The sequence below is a fragment of the Antrostomus carolinensis genome, unplaced genomic scaffold (assembly GCF_000700745.2).
Source record: "Antrostomus carolinensis isolate BGI_N321 unplaced genomic scaffold, ASM70074v2 scaffold48842, whole genome shotgun sequence".
NCBI classification, from domain to species: Eukaryota; Metazoa; Chordata; class Aves; order Caprimulgiformes; family Caprimulgidae; genus Antrostomus; species Antrostomus carolinensis.
The window spans coordinates 4,449-16,697 of NW_010299770.1; the positions used below are offsets into that span (position 1 = coordinate 4,449).

Consider the following 12,249-nt stretch of genomic DNA (forward strand, 5'->3'; position numbering starts at 1 on the left):
TTTTTTCCAAACACACTTCAGAAGCTGCTCTTACATTAAAGTGTTTCTATTGAACCAAACTGTTCTGAATATTGTCTCTTTATCTTATCTGCTTGCTGCCAGGTAAAATAATGCAGAATCTGCATCAAAGCAAAATGACCTGCTAACACTGACTTTTTCAAAACTGTGTGTTGTTGAAAAGCATACAAGCCTGGACTTTTTTGTTGTTTAAGGGAGCTCTTACTAAAGATCAACACTTGATGAGTATCCTTGATGCCAGGGAAAATCTGAAGGGCAGAATCTTTCGTTAGTACTAGGATGTTCATGCTAGAAACCTGAAAGGTTCCTTAATTAGGGTTATGTTTATACCAAAATGTGCATCTTGAAGGTCAATAGTTGTTAAATCAGTCTTGAGAATCCAGTAAGGGAATTTACAAAATCTACCCTATATTTCAAATAAGTGATAAGCCTGCTAGGACCGTGTCATTTTCCTGATCTGCATCTACTTCTTTGACAGCAGATCCTCCTTCTATACCTCCAAAATACAGAGTAGAGTTCCCCCTGCTTCAACAGCAACTCACAAGACAAATCTGACAAAGAATATAGTAAGGATAGAAAACTGCAACTCTGTACTAGCCACAAGCAAACAAAACCCAAACACACACAAAACAAGAACCCCTCCCATCTTAGTTGTCAAACATCAATTTAATAAGACAAATTTGTATACTTTCCTGTATCTGTGGCTTTTGTGCAAGTTCTGCACCTTCTTGATTTTCTTGATGTCACTGTCTTCGTGACAGTGTCTATATGCAGTGACATCTTTGTGGTGCATCTACAGACTGCTTTTCTGCTAAAAAAGCTCTGACTTTGAGAGTCCTCTTCAGTGGCTGTGTACACAGCAGCACTGTGGCACACCCAAGTTCCACTCAGTTAAATATTCTGTTTCTGACAGCAACCTGAGGCAGGTGTTTACTGAATGAGTGAGCCAGAGAAGGCTAATTCTTCGAATTTACACTGCCAGTTACTAGTAATTAAGGGAATTCTCCTATCAGATCCTATATTTGCTGCTCTAGGCATGAATTCCTCTTCCATGCATTTATATTACTGTTTCTCGAATCCACCCATGTACAATAGCTGATAAATCCCACAATTTATTTATACAGCGTTCTAGCAAGTCTTTGCTGCTTGATTCCTTCTTAAACAGTGGATGAAACAACATGGTTAGTGCTGTGCACAAATGAGAGATCTGAGGACTGGAAAACAAGCAGCACCAAGGCTGGAGGTTTTTAACAAGTCTCTTTGCAGGTTCCACTACTCCTTTGTTAGTGTCTATGAGACATGAAGAGGTGGAGAGTTATCAGCCAGTCTTTACTGCTCCCTCCTGTAAAACGAATACCCCCCCCCAAACCCCCACTACCTGCCCCATGAAATCCAACAGCTGTCTTTGCTACTGATTTCTGTAGGTCTTTGAACACATTGAACAAGAACAAAACAAAAGTAGTGCCTCATATTAAAAGCTCTCAGAGGGACCCAGCTGTATATAGCCAACAGTTATGGTCAGTCACAGCACTTCTGCATAATCATCTCAAATCTCAGTATTCAGGAGCCAAAAGAGAAAGAACAACCAACATATACTATCCATCAAAAAAAGACAGAATAATATAATAAAAAGCCTAACTTTAGAGCCAACTAGAATTAATTTAATCACAAGTAGCTCTGCAAGCAGGACAGAAGCAAGCTGGCTTCTATGACTAGCATAAGTATGCCAGAGCTACTTACACCCATTGTGTCATCAACTTTCTTGTGCATCTGGCACATTTAAGCAGCAAAAGGTACTATAATCTCTACAATACTGCCGGCCAAAAACCAGGCCAGTCTTCTGTAAAAGGACCCATGAGCAGAACTTCCCAAAAGGGAGAAACCTCTCAGACAAGCGATCAAAAATGCCTCAAAAATCTCATTAACTAATAGGGAATTAGTAAGGGTAATATTCTTCTCAGAATACCTTAAAACAACACATAATGAAGTCATAAATATATTCATGCCCATGAGGCAGGAGCACTTTCTAGAACATTACTATTAACACAATTCTGTGTTAATAGTACAATAACCCAATTTTTATTTCTTCAAATACTCTAGGTTGCTATTGAGTCCCTATTAACCCTGGTATGTGCAATGGAGAAAATCTGAAAATTAAACAATTCTAATTGAACTCACTCATCATAGACAGCTTTCAGCTGCTGAGACAAAGACAAATTCCTGGTTGCCAAAAAGCTAGCCATCTCCGCAGTTATAACAGCAGCGCTGACACCATCTTTGTCCAGAACAGCAGGACAGCACATATAACCTAAATAAAGAAAATTATATTTATTTGATATATTTTTAAGAGGAAAAAAGATAAAATGGAGGGGGAGAAATTAATAAAACCAACATATTTTAAAGGAAAAATGCACCTTACCATAGTACAGACATTTTAGAGTTAGCAAGGTATTTAATGGAATTTCAAGACAGAGACAGACTTGTATCAGTGCCAGATGTTCCTGAGTACTTTCGTGGCTCTCGTGAAAGAAAAATGCCACACTGCAGGAACAATGAAAGTATAGTGCGTTGTCTCAAATGTGATTACCCTTGCATGGTACCATATAGCAACACTGGTAGGTATCCGTGACATTAGTCACATCTTCTCTGGTTTTCAGGTACTGAGTTGCTCAAGAAATAGCATTATAACTTTGCAATTTCCTTCTCATGAATTCACAGCTTTTATTCATGGCTTTCCAGTTTACAGGTATAATTTGAGTGAGTTTTTACTTTATTTCATTCACATTTCTACTTAGCTTAAAACTGTCAGCTAAGCATACTCAACTTGAATGTTTATTTGGATTTTTTTAAATAGCTTGTGCAGAATTTGCAGTCCAAGTCCACAGAGCCATGCTACTGAAGATACATACACCTAGCTTACATCATCATACTCTGTGCTAAGCAGAGATACAAAGGATTAAAACTAGTAATATCAATCATCCAAATGGATGATATCAATTACTCATTGGAAATACACCCACTGTGTTGAGGGCATTTTGCAGTAGTCCTACTTTCACTATTTTACAGGATACCAGAACATAATATTATGTTTCTTACCTATAGCCTCCTCAAATGCAAAAAGAACAGCTTTTCCCTGGTCCATGAGCTGTTTGGCACGGTTGCCCATCCACTTGAAACCTGTCAGTGTTTCCTACAGCAGGAAAGAGAAAAAAAGGCATTAAAAATAAAAACAATGTTTTACAAAGATATGACACTGTGTAGGTAAGCAAATAAAAGAACATGGAATAACATGTAAGAGCTTACCTCAAAGTGAAAACCTTCCTTTAGTGCAATTGCTCTCAGGATTTTGGAAGAAACAGTACTGGACAACATGTAGACATCTTTAATGGCACAAGTATCCCTATTGTGATTTTTCCAGCAAGTAAAGATCCACCAGCCTAAAAGAGCTCCCAGCTCATTTCCAGAAAACACTTTCCATTCACCACTAGATGGGGGGGGGGGAAAAAAAATCATAGAAAGTATATGAATTCAAAGGATAATACCAGGGAAAAAATAATTTACTGGTTCTTCCATACATTAATAACAGCAAATAAAACCACTGCATCTGAGTTCCAAGTAACATGTATTGGTTAAGAACACACAAAAAAATTCCTCACAGACACACAAAAATGCAATTCTCAAGTGAGTATTTTTAGTTGACTCAGTGACAAATACCTTTTATTTGACAACAAATACACCAAATGGTCATTAAGGGAGATCGGAAAAAATCTCAAACAGGGAAAAAATATTAACATTGACGTGTTGCTAGAACAAGAAAAAATGAAGGAAAAAGGGAAAGACAGATGTCAAAATTGCCCCAAAATTCCCAGTCACAAAAGGGGACAAAGACACTGCCAAACTGACAAAAATCAAAACCTACACAAACAGTACCTGTTGAAAGAGAAGCAGACTCAGTCTCCTGCATTTACTGATGCCAACAGGCACAAAGCAATGCACAGCGACAACTTAGTGTAAGAGCACTGGCAGTGTGCTCTAGCAGGAGTTTCTGTCAAAGAAGAAGTACAGATACTGTAGAAGCCTATATTAATATTCGATTAGTGTATGAACAGCTACAGCAGAAGTTTGAGAGGAGGACGCAGGACTGAAAGTTAGGAGACAACTAAGACTGGCTAAACAATCAGCAAGAGGTATCAGAGTGAGAGCACCAGGCTCTCAATGGTGATAAATGCCATCAACTGACATCCCCTCACGTCTCTGATAGCTCGAAGGTTTTATACAAAAAACATGAGTGATTTTGCATTCTTGGTTTAACCCATCATAACTAGCACGAACTAAAGCTTTTTATGCTTTTTCCTCAGTGCTGAATTGCCAACTGAGGCTGGCACAGGCCAAAAATATTAAAACAAGGATATGCCAGCTAATACTGCCAAAGATAAAGCAGAGAGTGTAAATTAGCCCATTCTTCTACAGGCTGAGAAGCCTCCTTAGTTCATGTTGTGCGGATAACAAGTTAAAAAAAAATATGCATAGAAGTAGGGAACCGAGGGAGAGGGCCCAAATCTTCTAATGATTAGTGACATGTCTGGTCTAACAGTATTTGAAAAAGAAGGAACTCATATTAAGGAACATGGATGTTCCCTATTCCTGAGATTATCAGGGGACTATAAAGGTTCTCCTGAATACTCAAGTTGTTATTTAGTAAACACAGAATGAAAGAAGTCTTCTGTGAAAAATTTCTAACTTAAAACCTGCCTTTCAAAAGGTACAGCACAATCACAACAATCCACATGCTTCTTTCTGTGTGTGCCTCGAGTACCGCAAGTGTCAAGTATTTATTCAGGCTTCTGTACAGTGTCCAATATTAATAATTATTTCATTTACTGCCCCACTGTGGTCTGCTTCATACAGTCCTCTCACATTTCTAGTAGCAATTACTGTAACTATTCTATCTTCCTCTGCAACACAGGTTGCAAAAATCCCCCCAAATCAGCCTAGCCTTTAAGTAAACAAATGTAAATGCTGTGCATTTCTTTATTACCATACCTCTCTTGTTTCTCTGCCACGGCAAGTCGATCAGCATCAGGATCATTTGCTAAAATGATTTTTGCCCCATCTTTTTCAGCCAAAGCAAAAGACAATGTCTGGAAAAGTGGTAAGCAAGAGCAGATCAGTATTAATACTCACAAATACTATTTTCACTTTCTTTATAGGTTTTAAATAATTTTCCCAATTTATTTAAATCTCAAACACCCGAAATCATGATGTGTGTCTACAAAAAACAAACTCCAGGCCTGGCAGCAGTAGAGCACAGTCAGGGTATTTAACTTCACCTACATCGTTCCACTTTTGCAGCCCGAGTCAAACGCTACCTGGGTTCAGCACGATCCTTCAATAACAAAGTGTAGCAGAAATACATGTAGCAGAAATTCTAACCACCTGTTAGGACTTCTCCCGCCCCCTCCCAGTGTCATATCAGAATTTAGTCTTTGTATTTCAGATGTAAATTGTAGAAACTTTCCAAAACCAGAAGATTTTTAAATTATTATTTAATTCTATTTTTTAAAGGAACTGTATCACTTTGTTCTATGTGCAGATGCTGCCCATTTTCTTAGAGCGCAGAACAAAATAGTTTAAAGATAATTAGCTAATTATTACCTGACTGGTTCAAAAAGTTACACATTTCAATGCAAGGATACCACCTAACTCTTCACTAAATGTAAGGCTATGAAAACAGAAACAAAATAGACCTTCAGCCAATATTTATAGCCGTGATTACTGGCAGAAAGGAAACACTATTTGAAAGACATTCACTCTGTTAAAAAAATATCTGCTCACCAGAACACCTTTGCCTTCTTCAGGATTTGGATACTTCACTGTGGGAAATTCTGGATCAGGATCCTTCTGCTCCGGGACAGCAAAAGGGGGGTTAAGGTCAAATGCCTTGAAGGCCAACTGCACAAATTTATGACCTACACCATGCACAGAAGTATGAACAAATTTCAGGTTTGTTTCCTTGTTTATATTCCTGAAATAAAACAGATTAACAGTAAACTTGGATATGGAAGAATATTCTGCACTATGTTCAGAAACAGGTATGACTCAGTATTCTGAGGTCAGATTTTAAAGGTAACAGCTTGAAAACTGGCTTAGCCTCATTTTTCAGCAGAGTCACTCTTGATATCTAATGTCCTCCTGGTATGTGCAAATCACTGGAATAAGAAAGACAGTACACTCTATGCGCCCCAAAGGAGGTGAGTGGAGAACAAACACAAGTGACTAAGATGACTCTTCATCCCCAACTGTGGCATTTAAACCAGCTCCAAAGACTGTAAACACAGTGAACTGACAGCAGCATGCCTCATTTGAGCACACTCATTTTTACAAAGTACATTACTGAAACTCTAAGACGTACCTAAAGGCACGCAAACTCCTAAGGAGACATTTAACTCCTATTCTGAAAAAGCAGCATAATTTCTCGCATAGCTCCAACTTTCTAGTAATTCTGACTTCTTTTTTAGCAAGAGTAAGAACATGCATGGTTACTGGTGGTTAAAATTTTGATGCAAATAAGCAGATCTAACAGGCTGCTGCTTATCTAATCCATAAACTGATTCTATTTGTTAGTCACAAAGAGAAACATCCACTTGATTTTGTTGAGTGAAGGTTTTACTGAGCAAGTGGCAGGAACAGGCTCCTGCAAGGTGCCCAAGGGCACCAGGAGCACACACAAGAGTACAATAACAGAGCAAGACCTCCTTCTTCCAGAACTGGCTTAATAGCCTTGTCCACCTTCTCTCTCAGAAGCTCATTTTAAGGCTGTTGGACCATCAGTGTCAGCTCACCCCCAGCTGCACAAGACAGCCCCAGTCTAGCTGTGGCATTTGGCTTATGCATGGTTGTGCAAATACAGGGAGATGATACAATCAGAAGCTAATTGCTCACTTTCCTGGGTTACACTTCTGCTAGAACAGCTTTGTGAACTGCCTTACTATGTCACCACAGAGCTGCCAGCGCTACCACAGAAGATGACAAGGAGGCATAGACAGAACTGGATCATGGCAGGATGGTGGCTGCCCTCACTTCCATCAATTTAAACTGCCCCACTGACCTACTAGATGGAAAATCCCATATTCTTAACCAAGTTCACACCAGTTACCTGTGAAAGCACTGTTTCTGTATGTCTTTGAAATACTCCTTATTGACAGTGGCATATGGATCATGAAGTAGCAGGCTGCCGTCAATCAGTTTGTCATCCCAAGCCTGAGGCCATGGCTCTTGGTTCTCCTCAATAGCCTGAGAAATTCCTTTGTCATGAGGGGAAATTATCTGAGCACCATTTTCCCAGTATACCTAAATAAAAAATAGGGTAAGAGAGTATTTTGGTCATTAATATTGTAGGATAGCTTTGTTATCTCTCTGCATTCGGTAGAGTGTTACAGTAAATTAGGCTTAAGTATACCCAGAGTATTCCCCTGTTCATATTCCCAGTGTTTCCTCTCACATCCCATTTTTGTTCTATGAAAAAAACCTGTTTAATTTTATCAGAAGATATAAAAATCCACAATGAAACATAAAACAAGACCCAACTCATCTACTGAGAAGATTCAAGTATCAGCCAGCCTTGGGATTGACAACTTGCTTATGATATTTTATATACTTTCTTCCAGATTTGTAAGTAAAATCATTATATAGAGAAGAATTCTTAAGAGGAAAAATGTATGCAAAAGTGAAACACATTTACCACAAAAAAAATGAAGGCGAAAGGCACAGAAACTTTGCAGCTGCCTATAGCAGCAGTGTTGCCACAACAGCAAGCACAAACTCAACTATATTTCAAGATGTTCATTACTTGTAGTTTTCTTTTTGTTGATTGTTTACACATCCAGGAAGAGATGGACTTATTATGTTTTACTTTTTGACACTTGTTTGCACACTTCCTTCTACAGATGGCTTACAGACCACAAGTTTAAGGAAAGATACCTAACAGCATCTGGGCCATGTACATATGTAGCCCAAAAAACAAAACATTGAGAAAAAGTGAAGTTGATTTAAAAAGTAATTGCTAAAACACCCAAACAAGCTATCAAGATCCATACATGAAATATTAAAAAAAAAGCACTTTTAAACAGACATGAAGTTCTGGAAAGAGAGACAGCAAGAAATCATCCCTGCTAATGCCCCGTTTTTCTATTAAGAAGACAAAAAAAGACCTCCAAAGTTCGATTTTTGTATTCTGGAGACAGTCTGTATATGACTAGTCTAGCAGTGGGACTGGCATACAGGCAGCTCAGTCATGTTTGTTCAGTGGAAGGGAGATTTCTGTCATAGAAAAAGGTCACACTGATAATTGTGTCATTTAGCAAAAGAAAAATATACTACATGAAGTAAATGGAATTTATTCTAAATGTTTTGTACAAGCAACTCATTAGGTTTAACATATTTTTAATTCTCTGGGTTTGTAAAAGTAAAGAGATCTTTTTAAATCGTGCACTGGAGAAGCGATTAATGCTTTTGAAAAAAGGTCAGTTAATATTTTAAAGTGTTCCAAAGCACGCACTGGTACAACTTATCTTCCTGCTTTTTAGAGCTAAGATTTTAATTACGTTATTAGTATAACATGCTTCTAGCTTTAAATATGTATGTCTAGAAGAGATCTCAAAAATCAAACTATCGATTGATTTGGTCCAGAACATGACAGGAACTATACACAATAATATTGGTGTCTCTACATGGGAAAAATGTCTGAAAAAAAGAGGAAATAGATTGTACAGGAATACCTTGTAGCCATTATCTTGTTTTGGATTATGGGAAGCCGTTACCATAATGCCAGCACAAAGCTTCAGGTGAGTTACTGTGTATGGCTGTAACAAGAAAAAGTGATTTGAAGTGGAATATGCACAATATTTTATATTATTTGTTCTCATGCATATGCAATACTTCCATACTGCTGAATGAAAAGAAAGCCAGGACGTGATTCCTACAGACTGACTCTTTAAAGCCACAGCTAAGTAGTACTTGCTCCACTAGACCCTATGTGGCACAACTTTAGCCCTTGCTTTTTCTTCTGCATTTTCCCATTTATATATTCTTAGTGTTGTTTCAGGTACTTTGTGGATCTCTAGAGTAGTGTTTTTCTAGAAGGAAACTGAATGCATATGTTGCCTACTGTAGAATGACTTGAGATATATGAGGCCTTTAAGGGTGCAGAGTCTGTTGGGATAATGGCAGACGTCTGCAGAGGATAGAGAATTACAACTGGAGCACTTTCATCCATACTATCATTTGACAACAGCCCATGGAGCAACTACTCCATCATGGTTCAGAAGAGAATTTTTTTGGAGAGTGCTCTTATAAATCAGTCCAAAACAGATGGAGTGAATTAAAAATAAAGCATTATTTGTGATAAGAGATGCAGTTCAAGTTTAGTCCTGGCTCTCTACTCAATAGCAAAGCCATCAAATGCAGTTCTTGCCACGCTGCTTTAAGCTGCACTGTGAAGAATTTGATCCTAAACCTACCAAAATTTGTATCAGTACAAGAATGCTACACATAAAGTCTTCACCCCATCATGTTGTGTTTGCAGCAGCACTCACTGGTGCAACTGGCACCGGGGGTAACTGCTGCTTTTAGTGCAAAGGTAGAAGTCTTCTTTATTGCTCTAGAGCACTGACACCTAGTGATCCCACGGTGGAAATGCGGACACATTCAGCAACCCTCCCGGCGTAATGTCACTGCACTCCTACAGCCTGCTATTTAAAAAGGCTACTTCGGATTCAATACCTCCCTGCCTCAAAAACAAATAAACAAACAACAAACCACCCCACAAAAATTCCAACCAAACCAAACCAATCAACCAACCAAAAATCAAAAAACTAAATGTCTGTGTGTTTCAGACTTCTTAAGTTTCAGACTTCAGACTCCACAGCGATCTAGAAATTACTTCTAGAGGCAATCTGGCTGAAAGCCGGAACAAATAGAAGCACATCCCACCGTCACCGATATTCCACTAAGCTCCTTCCTTCTCTTGCTGTGGATACTGTAAACTAAATACAGCTAAATAACCACAAGACTAACTGCAGGTACAGCTTAAAAAGTTAAAAGTGGTTTGTCAAGTTTTCCTTAATGTAAGTATTGAATTTTTGACAGAATTTGTGTGTCTATAAAAAGATACAATGGAGAAACCTACCACAAAAGGAGTTGGTGTTATATCAGAGAACAGATAAACTGGAACTCCCTGACTTATGAAGGTATTAGCAGCAAGTCTTGCAAACCTAAATGACAAGAAAAGATGCCTTGGAAATATATTCATTTTCTCATCAATTAGTTTCCTATTCTTCACAGCTTTTTTTCCCCCTTCTTACTCCAATTAAAAAAAAAAAAACAAAAACAAACCCAAAACCCAAAACACAAACATAAATAAACCCCAGATTATTATATAGACACACTTTAAATGCGTTCCCTCCCTATTCCCAACAGACAAAGCACAACTCTGAGAACACCTTTGGCATTAATAAAATATAATTTTATTTACAAATAATATTTGTAAATAAATAATATTACAAATAAAAATTTGTAAATCCCTCACCTTAATTCACTCTACATAAAGATAAAATACCGTTGAAGCAGATGTAAAACCATAACGGATCACATAAGACATCTACAAAATACTTAAAATGTAAAAAGTACCTTTTGCTGCTTCCTCCGCTGGGATGGTGAGCACGAGCATCAAAACCAATCACAACTCCTCGCTTTTTCAGGTCACTGAAATTCTTCTCAAGGTATCTGCAAAATCCCTGAAGACAACAACAAATCCATCTCATTACCCCAATCTTAATATTTAATTTATCACTGCATTAAAATGATTGTTAAGATACTGATGTCTTAGAAAGGTGAGTGCATGTAACATCTCACTGAAGTGGATTAGGATTCAGTTTGTCTAGGACCAATAAACACCAAGAAAAGTCAGAAACTTTCAAATCAATATAGTGAAGCTGGACAGCATTTAAGTACTTTTCCAAAAATCAGAACCAACTCCAGAAAGAAACAGTCAACACGATTAGTCTGAATTGCAGATTTTGAGAAGTGATTTAGCTGAGTCAGGTCTCAGACGAGGAAGAGAACAACCAGCCAATATTTCAGTTTTTTAACTGACATCTGTTTTTTAACTGAATCTCACCTTAATAACAACACCTGTTTAGGACATGATACACCACCACTCCAGGCTGCAGAAATTTAAGGTTTGGAGTTTTTTTAAGTTCTCCCCAAGCAGATCTACTTTAGGATTTACATGAGTATCTACAGCTTTACTGCACTGATGTAAGTTTATGTCCAGTATACACAAAGCTTAGACAAATGATGCCTACCTTTGGGGTTTTTCTGTAGTTGTTACATCAGGACTAACTGATCAACTTGAGCTTAACTGTAGCTGTGTATAAATTCAGTTGCAAATCCAATATGGAAAAATATTTTAATGGCTTAATAGCTTCTCTCTGCTTGTTTTCAGAGATCAGCACTCAGCTAATAATTATCATTTAAATGACTCCTGAAAACTGGAGGAACAGTAGAAAACTTATACCTCCATAGAATATCCATTTGCTTGTCACAAATGAGGCTCTTCTGTTCCTATATGCAACGAGTTAAGTGAGGCCAAGTGCTGAGCACAGTACCTGTGTTGTCTGGATTATAGTCAAGTCATTCATGTGGGAAATGCCCGCTCCCATGGCAGCTCTGAGCCCTGCTGTGCCAAACTCCATCCGCGAGCCAAAGTATTTCTGCAGCTCTCCAGCATTTCCTTCAGCAAGCAGTTGCTTCACTATTGCAGAAGTTTTTGGATTCTGTAGATACAAAATTCAGATATTCTAGAAAAGATTTTGTTTGTTTGTTTGTTTTTAATACCACTCAGCTTCTTGACAGAAATGACTCTTTCACAGTCTCTGTTACTGGGTTATTTCAGTATCAAAACATTGCACACGACTTCAGGAACACCAGAACTCCTGCTACTTCTTCCTAATTTGCAGTCAGTACAATCTCAGGCATGACTTATTTTAGATTTATCTGCTTAATTGAACATGCTGCCTCGACAGCAGTGTGTATGTAACATTTTGGGAAGTGAAAAGATTTCCAAGGTGTCTATTTTAATATTTTCCTGTTTAAAAAACAAAACAAAACAAACATAAAAAGCACCTTTACAGTTCAAAGAATTTCTGTCACCACAACACAAGATCTACTCTA

The 12,249-nt window shown here is 37.9% G+C and overlaps 1 protein-coding gene across 1 annotated transcript in view; it reads right to left on the reverse strand.

Annotated features, from left to right (window-relative positions):
• Positions 1 to 11,849, reverse strand: part of PGM2 (phosphoglucomutase 2) — a 14,320-nt gene extending 2,471 nt beyond the window's left edge. The window contains exons 1-10 of the mRNA XM_010162893.1: positions 11,685 to 11,849; positions 10,705 to 10,811; positions 10,205 to 10,289; positions 8,796 to 8,879; positions 7,175 to 7,368; positions 5,854 to 6,043; positions 5,062 to 5,159; positions 3,322 to 3,502; positions 3,115 to 3,208; positions 2,197 to 2,326 (exon numbers count right to left, since the gene is read on the reverse strand). Coding sequence (XP_010161195.1) covers positions 2,197 to 2,326; positions 3,115 to 3,208; positions 3,322 to 3,502; positions 5,062 to 5,159; positions 5,854 to 6,043; positions 7,175 to 7,368; positions 8,796 to 8,879; positions 10,205 to 10,289; positions 10,705 to 10,811; positions 11,685 to 11,771 — 1,250 coding nt within the window. The 5' untranslated portion in view covers positions 11,772 to 11,849. The remainder of the gene's footprint in view (positions 1 to 2,196; positions 2,327 to 3,114; positions 3,209 to 3,321; positions 3,503 to 5,061; positions 5,160 to 5,853; positions 6,044 to 7,174; positions 7,369 to 8,795; positions 8,880 to 10,204; positions 10,290 to 10,704; positions 10,812 to 11,684) is intronic.
• Between the last annotated feature and the right edge of the window lie 400 nt (positions 11,850 to 12,249).